The sequence below is a fragment of the Artemia franciscana genome, chromosome 16 (assembly GCF_032884065.1).
Source record: "Artemia franciscana chromosome 16, ASM3288406v1, whole genome shotgun sequence".
NCBI lineage: Eukaryota > Metazoa > Arthropoda > Branchiopoda > Anostraca > Artemiidae > Artemia > Artemia franciscana.
In genome coordinates this window covers 17,822,392-17,846,055 of record NC_088878.1, presented here as the reverse complement: position 1 = coordinate 17,846,055, position 23,664 = coordinate 17,822,392, and the positions used below count along the sequence as shown (strand labels likewise).

General features: G+C 34.1%; 1 protein-coding gene across 5 annotated transcripts in view; it reads left to right on the top strand.

Moving 5' to 3' along the window:
* The first annotated feature begins 457 nt into the window (after positions 1-457).
* Positions 458-23,664, top strand: part of LOC136037163 (glycoprotein-N-acetylgalactosamine 3-beta-galactosyltransferase 1-like) — a 110,628-nt gene continuing 87,421 nt past the window's right edge. For 2 of the 5 annotated variants that reach the window (XM_065719698.1, XM_065719701.1), the window contains exon 1: positions 16,371-16,494. In XM_065719698.1, coding sequence (XP_065575770.1) covers positions 16,464-16,494 — 31 coding nt within the window. In that variant the 5' untranslated portion in view covers positions 16,371-16,463. Of the gene's footprint in view, positions 621-16,370; positions 16,495-23,664 lie in introns of those variants that run through there. The other 3 variants (XM_065719702.1, XM_065719700.1, XM_065719703.1) reach the window with 3 other exon arrangements.

Here is a 23,664-nt window from a genome sequence, read left to right as displayed (position 1 = left end):
TTGATACAAAAAAGCCGAACCTTAACGTCAAGAGTAGGGGGTTGAGAGGGGGCAATACGACTCACATACAGAATACTTACTGTCCGTTTTAAGTCCCGATATCGCTCTTGACTTTCATTTGAGAAAAATTGTTTTTTGTTTAATTTTGTAAATTGCACGCACTATATCTGCCCTTTATTATGCATTACAGTGTCAATTAACCTATTTGAAATAATGAAAAAATAGCGCTAAGTCATTTATCAAGACTTAGTCTTTTCTAGGTCAGGTATTACTGGTTGAAGAATCGTTGCAATTAAAGAGTTGTTCAAGCAATTATTGATTTGACAACACTTTCGTGAAATCTACAAAGATTATGGTCCGTGAAGCAGCCCAATTGGTTTCCTTTAGAATTTATTAGTCTAATTTTCTCACAATTTACTTATTCTTAAATTACCACTTGGTTTAATTAGCTCAGGTGGACTTTTCCTGTTTTGAAATCATCTTCAGTACCGACTATCTACGTAAATGTTAAATGTTACTGCTTTTAAAGTGAATTGTTAATGCAGTTGAATAGTTTAACTTATTTACCTATAAAATTGTGTGAGGTTTTATGTTTGGGCTTCTTCGTTCTACACGTTATGGTGAGGATCTTACTTTTTACAGGATTTTGTTTCTAGGTTGAGTCTGACAAAATAGTTGAGCAGCTTCATTACCAGCTCAAAGTTTGACAGAAAAAATGTTTACACTGATTAAAATTTTACTTGAGACATCAGTTAGAATTTGAGGAACACACCTTCGTACCATTTATTTAACGAAAAGGAGTGTACTCAGCGTACACTTTTCGCTTTTCGTCAGAAAAGCTTTTTGTAACTTCCTGACTGCGGAAATTTTCTTCGCTGTGTATGAAAATATTATGAATAGAAATCAGGTTTGCCACGTTGAAGATTTACCATTTACTAAATTGTTATACGAAAAAATTACCAAATTGAGTGTCATTCTACTAGATTTTGCCAAAAACGTGGGTGTTATGACTTTCGTCGTGACAGGCAGGAGGGGTCCAAAAGACGAGTCATTTTTACATTTTTAGACATATTTCCTATTTGACACTGTGCAGAGCTAAAAAGTCTATCTTTCCTGTAATTTTAAAAGGCTTATTTTCTCTCCTTTAAAACCGGATGAAGTAAAAAAGATGACAACAAATAATTTAAAAATATGCATATTTTGTTGCTCCTTTTCTTTAATGATTTTCTTGTATACCAGCTTTCTATGTGTTGATTTAAATTAAGATATTTGATGTAATTTGAAACTTTGATACCATAAAATAAAAATCAGGAACAGCCGATAGAATATACCTCGAGAAAAAAAAGCAAAAAAAAAGAACACAGCAACTGAAAGCTTATAATCTTTATATAGATAATAATCAATTAGCCACACCTTTTTTCTCCAATTCTGACTCATGATGAATCAGACTTTTGTATTTGGTGGAACGTATTTACCCCCACAGAAAATAACCACCGGAAAAATAATCCCACAAAGAAAATTACCCCCGGAAAATACCCAACCGCGGAAAGTACCCCTTCCCTGCCTGGAAAATCCCCCTGGAAATACTCCTGGAAAATATTCCTGTGGAAAATACCACTTTTCCCGAAAACACATCCTCGAAAAACACCCCCAGCTTAAAACACCCCCCCCCCCTCTCCGTGAAAAATAAGGTTTTCCAAATTTGTGAGTTTTATTTAAGTTGTTCTTTATTTTCTTAAGGGGGAAGGAATTTTGGTACTTGTATATTCTTCCTTCGTAATATGCAGAATAAATGTAATTAACACATGTTGCATGCATACTCAATATACTCTCCCCCCCCCCCCCTAATGTGCAAACACATAGCCTAAATTTGTTTCTAAGGCAACAAGGAACTAACAAAGAAACCGGTTTGTTCTCGAGTCTTACACAGTGTAAACTTGATTGAGTGGCGTATTAGGCACAAGTAACGAAATTTTTCATGAAGAGAGAGGCCGAATTTCCCAGTATTATTTAAAACGATCAGAAATTGAATTTGAAAAACAAGTTTTTTCAACTGAAAGTAAGGAGCAAAATCAAAACTTAAAACGAACAGAAATTATTGCGTATTTGATAGGAGTTGTCCTTTATACAAACCCTTGCTGTTGAAGCTAAAGTTTCCACTTTTTTCCCCAATTCTTCAAGAACGATTACTAAAACACAATGGCTGTTTAATTAGAATAATAAGCTTTGCTTCAAAATTATATAAAGAAAACTTGGCGTATAGAACGAGGTCTTGAGGAGGATGCAACCCCATTCATTTACATAATAATTTCTGTTTTTTTAAGTTTTAATGCTGCTATTTACCTTCAGTCGAAACGCTTGTTTTGTTTCATTTTATTTAGTTACTTACAAATAGTATTTGTTAATAGAGAAATGGAATCATTTTTTTTTCTAAGTAAAGAACCTCATTTAATCAAAAAGGAGTAGAAGTAAAGTCAAATAATCTTCAAAGTAAGGACTCAAAAGAACTAATAGACATAAAAGATACAAAAGATTTCTATCTATGAAAAAGACAATGTCAATAAAAAAACTTGCAAAAATTAATTTTAAAAACTTTTCCCACAAAACAAGTTTGTCAAATAATAGCAAAGAGCTACACTAAGCCAAAAATGAGTAGAAATAAATTCAAAAAGTTTTTCAAGCGTAAAACTGACACAAATCGCAATCAATGAATGAATTGAACCCAAAACGAACAGAGATTGCAATAAACAATAAATTGCAAGAAATTGCAATAAAAGTCAAACTCAAAACAAAAATTAATAAGAGTAGGGTGATCAACCCCCACACCTTCTCGAGACTAGAACATAATTTGTACTTTGCTGAAAATTAAATATATTTAAAATGTTTTCCCATTTTTGTCTTTAAAAGGAGTTTTAAGATCACAAGGAATAAATATCAGAATATGTATATTAACTGAGAACACATGTTTTTTTTTGTTTTTTTTAGTAAATTGCAAATTATGTTCTGGTCTTTAGAAGACAAGGGGGTTGTCAGCCCTTCTCCTTTCAATTTTCGCTCGTTTTGACTTTGAATAGGTTATCTACTATGATTTCAGTTCGTTTTAGGCTTCGTTTATTTATTAATGGTGATTTGTGATAGTTTTACTCTTGTAAGACACGAAAATAAACTCGTAAAATCTGACAACCCTTTGGTCCGTAAAAACTTCAACAATAAGAATTTGTTGGTTCTCAAAGCCAACTATCCTTTCAAAGGAAGGCTAAAAAAAAAATTATTATCTTAAACTTTATTATCTTAAAAATTATTATCTTAAACTTTGTGGCACCATGTGTTTTTTGCTTAATTTTGATGATTGTTACCCTACATTTTTTTCTTCTTTTTTTTTATTTGACGCTTTAATAACGCCTTAATTTTTTAATTTTTTAAGAGACACTGTAAAAAAAATTTAATTTTCAACGACAGTTTTTGCCGTCGAAAAAATCTAATTTTTCTGTTAAAATTGTGACCTGTTGTTTGAATTCCAACAAATTATTGAAATTATTAAGATTTATGTACTTTTATGCAGAAAAAATTTAATTTTCAAAGTAAATAGGTTATATTTCTCAACATGGCTTGGACTTTAACATTAGTTTGAAATTTGGAGAATATAATTTTAAATTTGACTATAGGACCATTGAAAGTAATATGTTCAGTAAAAATTCGATTAAAGTACTCTAATCATAGCAGAAAAAAGCGGATGCTAGTTGAATTTTGAGTTTAAAAAGATAATATAAATAATAATAAAATATATTTTTACTTTGAAATAAATTGAAATTGCATGTCTGCAAAACGAACACGCAGAAATTTCTACACTTACTCTTAGAATCGCTTTTCTGAATACATTTTTTTGTGAGTTTCTCTAGTACTTAACAGGGCTATTGCTTAAACTTTTGGCCCAAAGTATATATTGTCCACGAATAATAATAGTCCACGAATAGTCCACGAAATAGTCCACGAATAAGAATATTGTCCACAAAATATATATTGTCCACGAATAAGTCCACGAATAGGGAATCAAATGACACTATTTTATTTGTATATCATATTTCAGAAAATTCATGAATATATGTAATTCGGGCTATCATTAGGTGGTGGATAAATTAAATGAAGAGCTTTTAGGAATTATAGACGTAAATAGATGTTTTAGGATTTTTATGGTAGTTTTCAGAATTTAATTCTGTTTCCTCCTTGGATGACGAATTAATAAACTAAAACTGTTTTCTGAAATGAATGTAAAGAGCGACATTAAAACTTGAAAGGAATATAAATGGTTCTGTGATAAATTTGGGACTGTTTTTGTTACTCACCTACAAATAAGGTGAACATACCACTCTACCTTTTTGTATGCTCTTTCCAAATATAACAATTACTTTACTCGGAGATTCAATATCATGCCCATTACAACCCTCGAAGATCATATTTGGTTCTCTTTTTTTCAATATAAAAGAATTAAAAACAACAATTTCTAAATAGGGGTATGCAGAATAATTTTAACTAACATATTTCATCTGCAGTTCTAGGATGTCTTATGATTTTTATGGTAGTTTTGTGTTTCCTTCTTGGATGACCAACTAATAAACTAAAACTGTTTTCTGAAATGAATGTCAAGAGCGACATTAAAACTTGAAAGGAATATAAATGGTTCCGTGGTAAATTTAGGACAGTTTATATTACTCACCTACAAATAAGTTGAACATACCACTCTACCTTTTTGTATGCTCTTTCCAAACATAACAATTACTTTATTCGGAGATTCAATATCATGCCCATTACAACCCTCGAAGTTGATACCTAGTTCTCTTTTTTTCAATATACTACTACTACTACTACTAATAACTCACTGCAGCAACAAGCCGCCTGATGCCAACACAGCTACGCACGCTCCTCCTCCAACCTAATCTATTTAAAGCCTCCCTCTTTACACCCTCCCAGGAAGTTCCCATTTCCTTTAAATCCTTATTTATGACATCCTCCCAACCCAGACAAGGACGACCTGCTTTCCGTGTAGCCCCAGACGGTTGGCCAAAAAGGACAATCTTCGGTAATCTGTCATCCTTCATCCGCAGAACGTGGCCTAGCCATCTCAACCTTTCTTTCATTATAGCCCCAGAAAGCGGGATTGAACCACACTTTTCGTACAACCTACTGTTTGAAATACGGTCAGTCAGCCGGGTACCCAGAACAATCCGTAGGCAATTTCTCTGGAAAACATCTAGTAAATTTTCATCTGCTTTTCGGAGTGTCCATGCTTCAGAGCCATATTTGACCACTGTCATCACTGTAGCTTCCAATATTCTAATCTTGGTTTGTAGGCTTATCTTTCTATTCTTCCAAACTTTTTTTAAGAGTTAAAAACAACAATTTCTACATAGGGGTATGCAGAATAATTTTAACTAACATATTTCATCTGCATTTCTAGTATGTTTTATGATTTTTATGGTAGTTTTGTGTTTCCTTCTTGGATGACCAACTAATAGACTAAAACTGTTTTCGGAAATGAATTTAAAGAGGGACATTAAAACTTGAAAGGAACATAAATGGTTCCATGGTAAATTTGGGACAGTTTTATTACTCACCTACAGATAAGGTGAACATATTACTCTGCCTGTTTGTATGTTCTTTTCAAATATAACAATTACTTTTCTCGGAGATTCAATTTCGGGCCCATTACAACCCTCGAAGATGGTACCTGGTTATCTTTTTTCAATATAAAAGGGTTAAAAACAACAATTTCTACATAGGGGTATGCAGAATAATTTTAACTAACATGTTTCACCTGCAGCTCTAGATGTTTTAGGATTTTTATGGTAGTTTTCAGAATTTAATTGTGTTTCCTTCTTGGGTGACCAGCTAATAAACTAAAACTGTTTTCTGAAATGAATGTAAAGAGTGGTATCTAAAATATGAGAAAAATTTATCATCTTTTAGGGGCCTTAAAGGGCTCAATATTTTAATTTCCGAGTAAAGTGATTATTATCAATCCCTCAGTTCGCATTTCAGTGTCAGAGTTCAAAGAGTGAAGAGCTAAACAAGTTTTCAATTGAATCGGATATACTCCTTGCTGAAATTTAATGAACTTCCGTGAAAAATCAAGCGCATATCACAAACGCAAGTGCTTTTGGGGGGCAGATTGGAATATTTTTCTGTTGAAGTTTGTTACCTTTAGTATCTCCCCCCCCCCTCTTAGCTGCAGATCGTAAAATGGCAAAATACAAGCCGTTTGATCTTGCCATAGCTTCATTTCAGGGATACCCCTTATGGCTATCAGTAGTTATTAAACCCACCAAAGACCAGAAAAATCAGCTAGATAGATATTTAGTCTTTTTCTATGGTACCCACTTTGAGCAAAATATAGATGAAGTACATATCTGCAACTGGAATTACCAATTTAAAGAAGCTTGTACAAGGACAGATAGAGATGTAAATAAGGCTTTTGATGAGCAGTGCTTATTCCCTCTTATTTCCAAGACTCTGAGTAAAACCTACTTATCCACCAAAACTAAAGCAAAATCCAGCCTAGTGTTGTCAATCCCGACTACTGCAGCAGTATCAACTTTAGAGGAAATAATCAATGAAACTCAAGAAGAACTAATGAACATTAAGTGCAAGCTAATAAACGACATTTCTCGTATCGTATCAGACACAACGAAAGATCGCTGAGCTTCGGAATTCATTTGTTAAGATATTGTGAATGAGGTTTATAATTCAACTTCCCTGGAATATAATGCCAAATTTGAAAAAATGAAACTCCCTTCAAAGACTTTATAATGCAGTAAACTTGCTTGAAAATAAAACTTCTAAAATAGAAAACAGAGTTGACCAGCTTGAGCAGGATACCTTAGGTGATATCCAAATTTTCTACGGTGTAAAATCAAAGCCCAATGTGGAATTCATGGATATACTCAATGAAGTGATAAAACAAATAATGGGCTTGGAAGATTTCATAAAATTGACCTCCTCTGAAAGGCTAATTGATTCTGCGTGCTCACTACTCAAACTGAGAATGTGAAAATAGCACCTGTTCTGGTAAAATTTTCAAGCTTAGATATTGCTCGAAGCGTTTGCAGCTAAAAGTAAGTTGGCCAAGTCAAGTGTATTTGTGTCAAAAACCTACCTAAAAAGCGTCGTGACATATTAAACGCGGTCCGTAGCACCTTTGGCCCAAGAAGGTCTGATCATGGACAAGTTCTAGCCAATTTTCCGAGTGAAATTCGTATAGACAAAAATAAATTATTTGTATGAACGATTAGTGCGTGACTTGTTAATATTTTTCTTTATTTGTAAATGCTTTCCTCAGGTTATTACTTTTCATTTTTTTTCATAATTTCTTTTTTTTTCTTTACGTGTTCACGGTTCATTCTAATAATACCTGCTGTGTTATTAGTTATTTATGTGTTTGTAATCTTTTGACAGGTTTTTCTTTTGTAATAGATTTAAGTAAATATTTCTATTTTGTTTATCTGTTGGCTTAAATGGACGTCAAATATTTAAGCCATGAGAGGCACCTTTGTGAGCTCGAAAATAATCCTTTTGATGTAATTAGTATCGTGAATAAATCTTTGGGTCAGGCTCATCAAAATCCGATTAATAAAAGCCCTATTGCTATTATTTATATACTAAAGTCTTAATACTATTTGTAATAGTAGATATGTTTCTAATTTGGGGTAGGGGAGGTTAACAAAGGAAATCATCATCTGACTGCACTTCAGCTTAACATTCAGGTTCTTTTCTCGTCAATAGATAATTTAATACAAATTGTTTTGGATGGACAGCCTGATGTTGTTGGTTCAAGTGACACTATTTTGGATTCTGGCAATGAAATGCTATTGGATATCTATGGTTACAAATTAGAACATAAACTCCTGCAAGATGGCTAAAGGAGGTCTTGCTATGTATATATCTTGTAATTTGCATCAGCGCTTGTGGGATGACTTGTCAAGGAATTTTAAAGATATTTTTGTATCACAATTCATAAAAATTATATCTAATGGTATTAATATAACTATAGACAATATTTATCGTTCTCCTAGTGGTGCGGTTCCGTTGTTTTTTCGGAACTTTGAAGAAATACTTGACACAATACTAAAACGTCTGTGTCAGTTAATCATAATAGGTGAATAAATTTGATGGGTTCAAACCCTTCCGCTTCAATTGATTTTCATTCAGCCATGCTTGCAGTAGGAACTCTACCAACTACATCCATCCCAACAGGATTAACTAATGTCAAAGCTTCTTTGATCGACAATATCTTCTCTATGCTTAGCTTGAATGAAAACTCAATTTAAGCTAGTTGAACTCAATCTCGGTCCAGCTTTAAACAGGGGAAGAATAACCGGTCTCATGTATTTGATTCCTATTCTATTAGATTTTGTGAGAAATAGTTTTCTCTTCTTGGATCTAAATAGATGGAAAATTCTGCAATATTTCTGAATTTTGGAAAATTCAGCAATAAATTCTGTGCTTAAGCCCAGTTCTTAACCTAGTTCTTTACCGATCAGTCTGGTCATTGATGATGAAGCTGTAGAGGGTGAGCTTAATATCCAAGAGATATTCACTTCATTCTTCTCTAGCATTGGTATCTTATTTTAGATCTTACTTCTAGCCGTCTTGTGTTAAGTCTTTAGTTCTAGAGCCAGTAACATTAAGTGAAATGACTAAAATTGTTAATGGCTTGAAAAACTCGTCCTCAGCTGGGACAGATTCTATTCTTACTAAGTTAGTTAATTATGTTCTTCCTTCAATAGTTTTGCGTATAACAAAACTTGTTAATCTCTCATTTAAATGTAGTGTTTTTCCAGATGCTCTTAATCATGCTCGGGTTATTGTTCTATTTAAAGGTTTACCAGCAATTATTCAACAAATCATCGGCCATTTTTATTTTTAATTTTAATTTTATCAGTACTTAGTAAAATTTTCGAAAAGGCTATGCTTTCTCGTCTCCTTACTTTTCTAAAATCTAAGAAATTTCTCATGATTTTCAATTTGGTTTCAGAATGTAACAATCCACCGAACATGCCTCTATGACCCTTTCGAATTTTATACATTCTGCATTAGATTCAGGATTAATTCTGGTTGTTATATTCCTCCATATTCGTAAGGTATTCGATTCCTTAACCCATGAAATTCTTCTTTCAAAGATGTCTCATTGTGGCATTAGGGGCTCAGTCTTATTTGAATAATAGGTTAATTTCTGTTGATCCACTTTTCCGTTCACCCTCACAAGTAAATTTTAGCGTCCCCCAGGGATCAGTATTAGGGCATGTGCTATTTTTGGTTTATGCAAATGTCAACCTTTCCTTCAATGTTAAAACCACTTTCTAAGGTTTGCAATAAAGCTAGAAACCTCATAAATGAAACTAATCGTTCAGAAGTTATCCCATTGCTTGATCTCGAGTCACTCTACTTTCTTTCCTGTGCATATTTTACTTTTTCTCAGCCTCCTGGTGATCTCCCCCATCCCCAAAGTGTTCCGCTATCTTGTTACCTCTGATCAAAATAATTATAATCTTTGCAATACCAAAAATCATATTCAAGTTCCTTTTACTCCTTGTGTAAGGTCAAATTTTAATCCTGTAATTGTGAGTCATATTACGTGGAATATGTTGCTCAAATCGGCTCGAAGGTGCCACTCATTCGGTTTTGTTCAATTTTTTTTTATTCTTTGACTACATAGAAGTTAATCTATCTAATTTTTTCTATGTGTTATGTATATATATATATATATATATATATATATATATATATATATATATATATATATATATATATATATATATATATATATATATATATATATATATATATATCATTTCATTGGATCTATATAATCTACTAATCTAATTAATTAATTTAGTTTCTTCAATTTATATAGTTTTGTTTTCTATAGTTTTCATTTTATTTATATCATCTTTGTTTCTCCTTTTTCATTTTCTCTCTTTCAGTAATTTTTTATTTTAGTTTTTTTTTTAATAAGAAGCACGTTGGTCTTCCAAACTTTGGTAGAATAGTAAAATGTAATATTGTATGAGTAGTTCATGATGAATAAATCTCATTTCATCTTATACTCAGAAAGAGAATAGAAAAAGACATCGGGTGGCATGTTTACCTTATTCGTATGTGAGTGATATAAACCGTCCCAAATTTATTGGTTCCCTATGAGTGGGCTTCCCCTCCTCAGACTCCCTACTCATTAAGCTAATGTCTGACTTTTTGTCCCAATTATTTAAGAGCGGCTGTACAAGCACAAGGGTCGTATATTTAGAACAAGAAGCGCATTTAAGCTTCAGCTTAAAAAGCAAGGGACGAGAAAGGAAAGATCCCCCCCCCCATTATACACACAATAAATGATTTATTTTTTATCTTTAATATTAGTAATTACTTTCATTAGAGAAAAATTCCTATCTTTTATTTAGTTACTGTTTATTTACTCATACACTGTAAAAAAAATTGTTTGTAATGTTTATCAACGACAAAATTGGAATTGTAATAGCTGAAATTGAATATTAGAGACTAAATTTAAATTCCACGATCATTTTCTCAAGTTTATAGCAGGCTACATCAGTAGTGTCACTATACCAGAATCTATGATAACACCATTAGTGTAACCAGCTACTATCCATGTAACAGGAATGGCGATATAATTTTGGTCAATGACATACTTACATGACTATACTGCAAGAGATAATTTATAAGCATAATCCAGCCGGCATCTCATTTTCACATACCTATCTGAACACAACTTAATTATATGAATAAATTTGTTGTTTAGGATTGAACAAAACTGGTCTTATCACGAACTAAGGTATAGTAAACTGGCAAACTTATGTTTCACAATTTATCAATTGCTATTGGCATTTTTAGGAGGGAACTCACGGGGATCATGTCCAATCTTCAATGGATCCCCAATACCCTTCCCCAAACTTCCCCCTTTACTTAACTTGGAAATTATTTTAAATTTTTGGGAGCTTAGAATCTTTTGGACTTAGAATTTTTCTTGGGTCACTTGGGACTTAGGTCATTGACACCACCTAGTATGTTGTATTTTTTGATCAGTTTTTTGCACATTGTAGTGATAAACACTTGCATCACATTAAAAAAAGGTGAACATTAAGTATTCCAAGAAAATATGTTCACATGATACATTTATCAGTGTATTGAATGCTGACGAAGGCAAATATTTGAACTATGAAACAGTTACTGGTGAAAACACTATCGGAAATGTATGCGTGTGTTTTCATGACAGTGAGAGATCCAGTTTCTTTGGACTACCGAAAAACTTAAACTTATACGGATATGCAAGAGTAGCTTCTCCAGGGAACTCCTGCTCTAAGATAATGTAAACCTGAAACTAGTAGTTGACGATGGAACCAAAGGAGAAAAGAGTGGCCTACTGCCACACTAATGTCATAATGCTCATCTTGTATATTTGCTAAAACGGCACACTTGGTAATGATAATGCGGTAATAGAGAATGAAATTGAAAGCAAAATAAAAAGGACATTGGCAGACAATATAACAACGGGGTATGAAGATAAAAGGATGAAACACAAGGCACTTATGTACCTTATTACTACCATTCATCGTATACCAACAGATATAGTCAATGAACCCAATAATACCAATGATGAGATATGTGATGTGATTTTAGCTCAAACCATGCTAAAACTATTTCACCCCCAAAGTAGAATAAGTGCCATGTCAGCAGATAACATATTGAATTATTTTATTGATCGGATTCAATGCATTTATTTTTATTTTGAAGATGATATTCTACATGTCGTTACTTCAACTAGTTATTCTACATGTCAATACTTCCAGAGAGATCTCCCATGTTGTTTTTCAGGACTGCTTAAGCTAGTAGGGGAAGTAAATTTGTATATGGTTCGTAACCGGGAGGATGTGATGAATCCAGCTAGTCCCTTGGTTCGTCCAGACTTCAGCCTGGCTGTGACTATGGGGCGGGCTTGGAACTTGGTTCCCACTGAGATCCGGCAGTCACGAACACTTGGCTCCTTTAAGAGACAGATGAGAGGTTTCTTATTAAAAGCTTCTTATTAAATGTTTCTTATGGTTAATTTATTATTTTTTTTCTTTTTTGGGTTGTTGTTTTGTTGGTGTTGCATTTTCTTGTCGGGTGATGTGAGGGTCACTGTTTCGTGGGGACTGCCGGTGAGTTGATTTCTTTTCCTTACATATTTTTATTTAGATTTTGGTTAGCATGCTTATGACAAGTTTTATGATTCTTTATTTATTGTTTGCCGTTTCCCAAATAACGGGCCATTGGGCCCTTTGGGATATTGTTTTTGTTATTGTTATTTTATGAAAATAAATAGAACTTGAACTTAAACTTGAAAAAAAAGATGAAAGGTTCAATTAATACACTTCCATGGATAAATCCAGATAAATGAAGTCATTCTCAGTACCCAACAGCGGCTTTTCATCCTCATTTGTTCTTAGTCGAAGCAAATTTATGCAATTAAAATTAAGTTTTTATTAGTCCGTCTTTCTAAACGTGAACTTTCATTATCTCTAAAATCTCGTTCATTTTCCTTCCATTTTCGTCTAGGGCATTTAATTCAACTGCATAACCTAAATCTAGGAGATTCTCACCTTCCTGTTTGATCCCATGCTCTCCCATAGCCTTTGCCATGTTGCTTAGGACGAAGTCCATCAAAATAATCAATATAGTCTGGGACAGAACATAACATTGCTCAACTCCTTATTCGACGACAAAAAACAGTTATTAACCTTAGTTCCTACATTGACCGCAGTTTTATTGCTATTGTACTTAGAACTTACTACTGTGATGCACTTACATGGCACTCACCAAACATCACAGATGGATAGAAACTTCATCAAAGGTCTTTTATCGGCTGAATCAAATGCCTTATAATATTTGATAAAATGTAGGACTGCAGGTTTCTGATGAATCAGACGTTTCTCAACTACAAACCGAGTGAAAATTTAGTCATCCTCTCGCCTCGTAAAACCACATTGTTCTTCTTTTAGAAAAAAAACATGATACCTCCATGCCCTAAATTATGGAGATTACTCAATTTAAAAAAAAAGGAAAATGTCGTAATGTTTCAAATCGGCTCCACAAAACAACTTTGGATCCTTCTTGTGCCAAGGTGACCTCAAGTTTTTGTAAGGAGGTGACGGACTTTGGGGGACCAAAATTGGGCCACAGCATCAGACTGCTTTCAAATTTACACCCGTGAGGTCTTGGGTCATGGAGATCCTGATACAAAATCAAATGTTTTTTTATTGGAAGCGTGAACCCTGAAAAAATCAAGCACATGATGGCTATATATCTTGCTGATCAAGATAAAGCTGCCCCCAGTTAACAAGAAAAGCAATTGAAAAAACATTCCCTCACACTAAAATGGGTACCAAAAAGTGCAAATTTTTCTTCCTTGAAAGGTTTGGTAATTGTATCTGTAAGTCCATGGGCCAAGAGAACCTTAGGGCTAAAAAAAATACTTAAGTTTTAGGCGAGGGCCCCAAAAAGCAGGGTCTGAAAAGAGCCAAGAAGAGATTATTATATATTTTTTAGTCTTTTGGCCAGGGGCACACAGATACAAAACATATAATTAAAAAAAATCACTCTGCATGACGATGGGCACTAAAAAAGGTCAAAGAGCTCTTTTTCGAAGAATTTGAAAATGAGTTTAATTTGAACTTGTTTCAAAAAGGCAAGGCCCTTCGAAAACCAGGTCCAAAAACTAACCTTTTTTTTTCCATTGGCTTGAATCTTATTTGCGCAGTCTTAGGTCCAAGTTCTTTGTCATGTGTGGCTTGAAAAAAGGGCAACAAACTTTTTGGTGTCAAGGATGTGAACTTGCATCAGATAGTTCTTAAGTTAAGGATAACTTGATGCGCCAAAGAAGTCACAGGTGTTGGCAAAGACCCCATCAAAACGGGGCTCGATTGTGGACTAAACAATTTTCCAATTGGCTTGAAACTTTTATCTATAAGTATTCCGTAAGAGATCCCAATAAACAAAAAATAATATATATTTGCTTACGCTAAAATTGGTTTGAAAAGTGTCCCAAAAACTATTTTTTCTAACCACCTTTAACTTAACCTGTAAGATCCTAGGCTAAGGGGACTCAAATATATAAAAAAAATTATGCTGATAATCGAGGTCCATAGAAAATCGGTGAAAATGCCATATTCTATCTGCTTAAAACTTATATCCGCAGGTCTGCGAGCCATGTCAACCTTCAATAATCAAAAAAAGGGGGAAGAGAAATATTTACTCCTGCGAGAAACACCACGAAGGTTTTGTATATTTTTTTTATTTCTTTTTAAGGGCTGCAAATCAGCATCTCTAAGTGTCAGGGCCAATTGAAATCTGAAAAAAAAAACAATTTTATGACTATAAGCAAAAACACCTTGAAAACGGGATAAGGATGGAAATAAAGCTTAACATTTATATCTTTGTTAGCCTGAGAGATCCTGGTGCATCAACAAAAAAAAATCGCAAAAAAAATTCTGGCCTGAAAAAAAAAATAAAAAGCTTTTTCTGCAGAACAGCTCTGCAGCTGTTTTGTATCAACACATCTTGCAGGTCAAGGGAACCTCGATAAACAGAAAATACTTGAAGAAAAAATTTAGTGCGTCCGAAAATGGGTCAAAAACCTTTTTTCGATAAGCCAGAAATATTGTCAACGGCCAAAAACCAAAACAAGCTACTATTTTTTATCATTGGTTCTACGCTTATTTTTCGCCTGTAACCGCACTTAAGGGCATGTAGACATGTACCCGTACATATAAACGGCGTTTACTAACAATAAAAATAAATAGATAAGTAATTGAAAGTAAGGAGCAACATTCAAACTTAAAACGAACAGAAGAAATTGCGTATAAGAGGACGGCTGACCCCTTCTTATCAATGATCCAATTAATCAAAGTATTTTCAATTCAGCCTTGCAATCAAAAACTTCACGGTTGCCTATTTTTTGAAATTACAAATGAAAAGAAAATATTCCATCTTTCTTCTAGATTCAGAAAAAGTGGAGAACCTCGGGGAAGTCTTCAAATAATAACCTTGTACTGTATGTACAGTAGAGGTCCCCACCCAGTTTATTCGAGGAGTCGTGATTTTTTTAGTTTGGGGGGAGGAGCCTACAAACAGTCTTATTAGCTTTCTCAGTAAAGGATGAAATAAAAATAATATATTTTCATATAAATACCGCATTGCAGGGGAGAGGGTTCAAAAAGTCCAAACCCGCTAGGTTTGGCCTTAGAAGATAGACTCAATAAGAACGGCGCGTTTTATTTTGAAGTGTTTAGTTATTTGCCAATGAACGCGCATGATACACAGATTGGGTCGCTATTCAGCATACAGTGCTCAGTAGGTAGGTTATTATCATTTTTTAGAACTGGCCGTGTTCCAGTTCAGCAACACCACTCGGGTAAATTCACGTGAGGTCTTTTTTCGCCATCATCAACGACCACAAAAATTTACAATTAATTCCTGTGTCTGAAAACAAACTATATGTCTAAAATATGCGCATGTGATATTTATTCAAAGAAAATAGCTCTTCTTATTGTTGTTTTCCTTAAACTGTATTTTAATGTTAGACAGATTGCTGTTGTAAATGCTATCTGCAAGCCAAGGCGTCATATTTTTTCAGGCCTGAAATAAAAATGGGAACGCCTTCTTTGTCATCCACTTTTTAAAATCTTAAACACGATTAACTGAAATGAATTTATAGAGCATAGCAAAAGTAGCATGTTATGTAAATAGTCTAATCACGGCTGTTAGGGGATCAAGTTCAAAGCTTATTGTAAATTTCCTGGATAATATGTTTTAACACTGGTTATGGGTTACACCTAGCCCTTCTCCTCCTTTTCATCCTGCAAAATTGAGATTTGACTGTTTTTTGTTTTTTTTCATTCTGTAAGTAAATTGATCGACAGCCGGTATTCTCCACTTATCTAAAATGAACATGATGGATATGTTCGTCGAATTCAAGCTTTTTATGTCGATCTCTTTGAAAGATACTTCGATGTTTTTTTCTCAATATGCTTTAGGCTCATGTCTCTTTTTCTTTCCTATTAAAATAAGTTTCAAATAATTCCAGCTAATCCTTGTAAACGAATATCCATTTTGAGATTAATGTCTACTAAATAAGACAAACAAAACCTTTATTCCAGTTGTTGTTGTATTGTAAGATTGACGCTCTGTAACATATTACATTTTGAATTACTGCCGCCAAAGTGTGCCATATATTTAAAACAAAATAATCCTGAAATGCTAAAATATAGGGTGTCTTAATTCCCTTCAAAGGTGATTAACCTGAATTTTTAAATAAAAAAAACTTGTACTTAACGTGGCGAACAGGTCTTTAGTAAGATTTAGCATTTTGAGCTGAATCTCGAGGCTTTTCACTTGTACGTGATGCTTCAGCAGATTCAGATATGATTCCTTATCGTTGGATTGTTATATCACGTAAGTGCATTTTTGAATATCATTTTACTATACATTAAGGCCTCATCCAGGGGGGGGTCTGAACCTTCCCTCCCCCCAAAAAATGTTTGTCTGACTCGTAAAAACTTAACAAAGATGGATATAAAATTTTTTTATGTATTTTCTAAGGTTTTTGTGTAGCCCCCTACCCCAGAAAAAATTCCTTGTGTAAAACACCCCCTGAAAATAAAAATTTGGGATATGGCCCTGCTATACGTACAACAATTACAGCCGTATAAAAACAAATGTATGCCTGCTATTTCTTCTTCTGTAAGTCCCAGTCCAAAACTACGAGATTGGTGGCCTTGAACTGTACTTCTGCTTGTAATGCGCATGAAATTTTAATACCCATGCCTCTCATTCTCCTCTCCTTTTTCGTTCTGATTCCCAGAATACACTAGCTCTTACTTTTGGTTAAATTTGAAACTTGACAAAGAAGTTTTCCAAACAGAAGTAAAGAACCATATTGAAACTGTAGAAACCCGGAAATAAAGTTCGATAACAATTCAAATCAAAGAATAAACGAAGCCCAAAACAAAAAAAGCCTAAAATCAATAATCACATTAAACACAAAGATAACAGATACTAATGTAGATGAAAAATGAAGTCCTAAAACGAGTAAAAACTAAAATAGATACTCAATGCAAACTTAAAACAAACAAAATTTCTGCAAACAGGAGTCTGGCTACTGCTCCTTCCCACTAACCATAAACCCTATAAAGTCTATTCTGTAATTTTCAAAACATCAACGAAAAATAAGAGGAAAAAATCACTATAATCCTCGAGATGAATGGTAAGAACTAATAATAATAACTGAATGTTTAATACATATTGATTTTAATTCCCTCAGCAATTCGGCACTCAGTATTCTAATTAAAAGTAATTTTATATTTTCTATGCAATAATAATAAATTCTAATCCTTTTAAGCTTGAATTACTATAGGACTTCATTTCTGCTCGTCGTAAGTTTCAACTAAAAAAAAAGCACCGTCTTTCAACTTAAAGTAAGGAGTAACTTTAAAACTTAAAACAAACCAAAATTATTTCGTATATCAGGGGGATTGACCCCTCCTCAACCCCCACTCAACTAGTTTCCTACTAGTTTTTAAAAAGTTACTTATTCTAATTAACGGGCCATTGTATTTCACGGTTTGTTCTTAAGGAATTAGGACAAAAAAACAAATTTTAGCGTAAGGAATGAGGTATTGAGAAGGGGACAGCCTCCTCATATATGGAATAATCTCTGCTCGCTTTAAGTTTTAATGTTGCTCTTTTCTTTCAGTTGAAAAAACTTGTTCGTTTTTCGTTATTTTTTTGTTTAGTTTCTGATCGTTTTTCAAATATTACCAGGATATCTGCCTCCCCTCCCTGAAAATTTTCTCCCATGTAAAACACACAATCCCAGAAAATTGCCCCAGACAATTCTATCCACGCTGAAAATTACCCCCGGGAAAATTTCTTGTGGGTGATTCCACCTGAAATACTCTCCTTAGAATACTTTAATATGACAAAAAGATTTTAATTTCTCATCGTTTTTCGGATTATGCCAGAAATCTCTCTCCCTGGATAATTTTTCCCGGAAATCTCCTTCTCCCCGAGGAAAGTTGCTTCAATGAAAAGTTCCCCCATGGTGAATTTTTCCCTCAGAATATTCTCCTTTTAGGAATTTCTGCCGCGGAAAATCTCTCCTCCTCAACGAAAAAATCCTCCAGAAAAAACTCCACTGAAATTTTCCCCAAACATCTGTAAATGTAAAATTAAGTCGATAAAAAGGAAGTAAGTCAAATAAAAAGAACTTCGTATAGGAATTCTGGCAAATTCCTCCTGCTTAAAGTTTTCTCTGGAACGTTCAGCTCCAGAAACTTCCTTTCCCAAGGAAAATTCTTCCCGGGGTGCTCCAGTAAAAAATCCCCCCCAAAAAAGAAGATCTCTATCCTTCCCAATAACAAATACTATGCGTAAAAATTGGACAAATTTCATAACTTACAGCCGTTTTTCCTAGGGCTATGGAGAGTTATGTTATCCTCAAAGCTATAGTTATTGCATTTTTCACTTAAAAAGGGAATTAGAACTTTTAGTTTCCGTTCATTGACTTTTTGGGAGCGTTGTCCTATTTTTTGAAAACCAGACAAATTTTATCAGGCTCTTAGCTTTTGACTGGTAATACTAAACTAAACGAATCATCTATATTTGGAATCATCATAAAATGCCAATTCCTTTGATGTACCTAGTGATATCGAAATTTTATTTTTTAGAGTTTCGGTTACAATCGAGTTGAGTCTCTACTTACTTGCAGTTCGTTACCATGAAGTGTTTGATTTAACCTTATACTTTTCTTTCAAAAACTATTTTTCGGGAAGTTATGTTGAAATTAATTCCTGTTTGTGTTTTAAAGCTAATTGAATCCAAGTTGAGAAAAAGATAAATGGCTATATTTTACTGGGAAAATAAAGTAAATATAAATAATATAACAATAAAAAATATAATAATAAATAAAATAATTTATAAAATAAAAGCATGGTATGTATGCAGGAAGGATGGATTTTGAGTATGGGGCGATAGAAATCTGAAGATTTTGGCAATACCCTATTTAGAGGCATTTTAGATCTCGGAAAGTTGTTTATTTAGAATATGCCAATGAAACTTCAGCGAATGAATTTCGAGACTAAAATATCCCTTGGAAGGTCTTTTCAAGCTAATGCCTTTCATTTTCCTGTAGCTTATTCAAAGGCTAAGGAAATTCTACCAAGACAATTCTACATCTGTTTTAAACTAGAGAAAAAAACAACTTTTTCTGTAATTTTGGTTTGAGCCTTCTTACTTTCTTTTAATCTAGGTTTTGAAATAATAAATTAAGATTGAAAGCATGATAATTAATCGGTTACTTCAAAATCCCCCTTGACATCCCTCTCAACATTCTCTGAAAGTTTTACCTTAATAAATTAATCTCAATAGTAGTGTGCCTAATAAAAATGACAGTTCAAATAGGGGTTAATCCTTTTATTAGATACGATTTATCCCTAATTATCCCTTTTAGTAGATACGATGAATCGAACTGTTATTAATCGTCATGCCGCGTGATCTTCGATATTATCTTAGTAGTAATAGTTGTTGTGGGTTTATTAAACCCACCAAGAGCACTCATGATGGTGTTTTTGGGGACGATATTGCACTCTTCGCTCACGAATCAGAAGCTATACAACACAATATAAATGAACTTGGGCGTGTGGCAAATGCTGTTCAGACTCTCCATAAACGCTAACAAGACTAAATCAATGTCAAATACGGTCATTCCTGACTTAGCTGGGGGAATCTTGGTTAACAGTGAAGAAATTGAAGTAGTGAGAGAGTTAAAATATCTCGGCAGCATTCTTACGCAAGATGCCAATCCTGAAAGAGAAATTTTGTGCCGAATAGCATTGGCTGGCTCTGCCTTCAATTTTCTTAGAAATGTTTGGAGAAATAACAAATATTCCCAGAAGCTAAAGCTCAGAATTTATAATAGCAATGTCCTCTCCGTCCTTACATATGGTTGTGAAACTTGGAGTATCACTGCGCAACAAGGAAAACGACTACGGGTATTCGATAATAACTGCCTATAGCATGACAATCATACCCCTATCCTTGATGTCATTAGAAAGCAACGATGGATGTATTGGGGGCAGATGATGCGACTGGGTGATGGAAAGCTGCCTCATGACATATGGTATTGGACACCCCCTGGCCTGCGCAAGTCAGGGAGACCCAAAATGACCATTGGAAGGATGTTAGAGAAGGAGGCAAAGTTGGCGGGATCTTCGATGGAGCAGCTTTGGTCGAGGGCTCAGGACAGGTTGTCGTGGCGAACCACTGTTGCTGCCTTATCCGCCCTCAGGCGTGAGAGGACCTAAGTCTAAGTAAGTAAGTAAGCATAGATGTTATTTATTTGCACATCAACACTAAAATTAATAACAAATTATAGGGGTTGTTAGGGATTCCGAAAAAGTACTTGAAACCCGGACGTGTCTTCTTGTTTTATCTTTGAACGAGGCTTTAGTTAAATAGAGTTGAGTTGCACGGGGGCTCAACTGAACGAGTGCTCAGTTAAACCGGACGTATATTCTTGTTCTATCTTTGAACGAGGCTTTAGTTACATAGGGTGGAGTTGCACGGAGGCTCAACTGAACGGGGGTTCAGTTAAATGGGGTTGAACCGAAAATTTTCGGTGAAACAATTTTATTAACGAGTTCAACATTTAGCTCAATATTTAAGAAATAGTAATATCGATTTCTAAATATAGAGTTTAACGATTAGAGTGAACGCAAGAATTGTTACTCAGGCCTCAGACACAGTTGAAACTAAGTTAAAAAAATTTAGTTTCTCACCATATTTTCGAATTAATACCTTAAATTTCGTTTTTTTCTAAGACCACTCTGCCTTTCTATGACGGACAAATAAACGTTCAAATAGGGATAAGGTCTTTTATTAGACAGTAAAAACTGTTACAAAAATCTGGATATTTTACCGCAGTGGTCATCAGCAGAAGAACCAATGTATTACAATCAAAACAAATGTATTTATACAGAACAAAATAATTACTTTCGGGTCACAAATAGTTTCCGGTTCGTATACTAGATCTGTCAAAGAGAGTTCATTCAATGTCTTTACAGTGGTCGGAATATCCATATTTTTTTTCTAATTTCACTGCATAATACGGGACTTATTCCCAATTAAACTCTTATTTATTCGTCATGGAAAGGCAGTGTCGTCTTAGAAGAAAATACGTAACTTAAGGTGTTACATTGTATATATGGGGATATGCGACCTATCAAGTACATAACTCTAAATTCAACAACATTTCTTTTGTAATTGGAAGAAGAAGAAGTTTGTGCCAACTTCATTAGAAATTCAACATACAATTCGTTGCGGTTTTAGCTAGCTGACAAAATCATAATTTTGAAGGAAAACGATGTTAAGGAAGCTTCCACATATTATAAAAGTGACCAGAAAAATCTAAAACAATTCACAAGCGGTAATATTTGGGTGGATTATTCGATGCTATAAGTACATTTACGACAAATCTTACCTGATAGGCTATTCTGCAGTTAAAACTTAGGATGAAAACCAAAAATGTAGCCTAAATACTTTTACAGCTTTTACTATTCAACTTCATTCAACTTCAAATATGTAAGAAAGGTAAAAAACAAATATTATTCATATTTTCATCGTCTTTTTCGATGTCAGATTTATCAAGGGCATCTCGAATGTTGCTGGTATGAGGCAAAGATATGTAAAATTTGTGATAAGCTTTTGGGTTAACCAGAGTTTGGTACAGGTCCCTGAGATTCTTGAATTTGTCTTTTGACAATGGTATTGGCGTCCTGTAGCTCTTTGGCATGACATCCATACGCTGTAGCCTTTTAATGGAGTTCCATTTCACAGTTTCTGTACCACCGCTTGAGCTGCCACCTTTATTTCTGTTTGAAACAATGAGTTTATCAATTTCGTGAAAGTCAATAAAGTATTCGAGGTCGTTCATCACTTCAACGTCATTCTGTCTGGGATAGGCCTTGCCCACGCGGTATATTGTTCTACACCCCTTGATGCTGTAAATTGGGATGTTTTTGCTGGCCCTTTCTATGCAGTAGTGCATTTTGGTACCTTCTTGTTGTGTGTGCCCGTTTTCGAGAAACACGTGACTAATATCATCAAGATGGGGTACAAATAGAAGAGTATACAAGTGCATACCTATTACAAACGGGCTCTAAAACTGCCCACCATAGCAGTCTGTAGCCCAGATAAAATTCTGGGTTCCTAATGTTTGACAAATATGTCAAAATCCAATGAGTGCAGCTTCATCTCCACATCGCATTCCAGTCGTCTAGTCCCACAAGTGACAGTACTCATCTCTTGTTGTTAAGTCTTAGATTGTCATGTCATAAATTGCCAGTTTTCTTTTCTGAGAAATCGGTCCTGTTTGAGCCTTTGGAGTTTCAAGAACTTTTTGTCAGTCCACGTTTAGAAGCAAGGCATTCTCGTACCCTTGCTTTCCATTGCCAGTCAAAAGCTATTAGCATAAAAATGCACAGAATTTTAGAAGAAGGGATTGTACACCTCTTTGGAAACTGAAAGGAGTGGAAAAAACTTTGCCGTGAAATTCAACATGTCTGAGAACCGTTCAACATAGGTTTCAATCTGTAATTTCCATGGTGGGGGGGCTAAAGGTCTTAAAAAGGCAATACTATAACCATAATCTTTAACTTTTCATTAGAAATGCCTCAGATTTTAAGCTAAATATGGATATAACCTCTGATCTCCCATCATTTGGAAGAATATGTACATGGTTGAATCGAAGATAAAGTTGAATATATTATAATGCGAACGGTTATCCAACTTCTTTTACGGGACACGGTATTTATTAGTAGAGATTTTAGCTTTCAAAAATATTAAAAACTGTCACAAAAAGTTCAACTTCAGCGTAAAAAACAGGACGTTTGCTTCAGGTTTCAACGTCATTTCTTGGAAAAAATATGTTTTTGTTTGATTATTGATAGTAAACAGCAACATTAAAACCTAAAAAACAAACGGTCTCCTACTATAAGAAGGGAGAATACTTCCTCAACCAGTTACTCTTTGCGCTAAAGTTTGCTTAATGCTTTGCTAAATGAAAGAAAAAAAAAGTATGGCCAAATGATAATTGTGATTTCCTTACAAAATAATTTAACAGAAATTTTAATTATTTAAAGAAAATGGTAAAAAATAAAATCTTTTATTTTTATATCAATAGCCTATGATAATTATTATTATTTTTAACACGATAATTATTATTATTTTTTAACAATCTTGTTTTGGTTCGCTAATGAAGTAACAAAGTTTGGTTTAAAGCTTGTTAACAATCCTTCCTTGTACTTCAACTTTTGATAACCCGTTAGAGACAAGGCTCTGCCGTTGCCTATTAGTGGAGGAAAAATACGGTTTTACCTCAGGAAAATTGCAACATAATTTTTTTACACCAAAATATTCAGAATAATCAGCTTAATCGCATAAAAATACCCTCGAATCCGCCATTTAGAACTGCCCAAAACTCTCCTTAAAGGAGGAAAATAAGGGGGAAATTGGATTTTCTATTTGGATGTATTTTTGGGTTTAAGTGGTCATTTTCTACCAAATCAA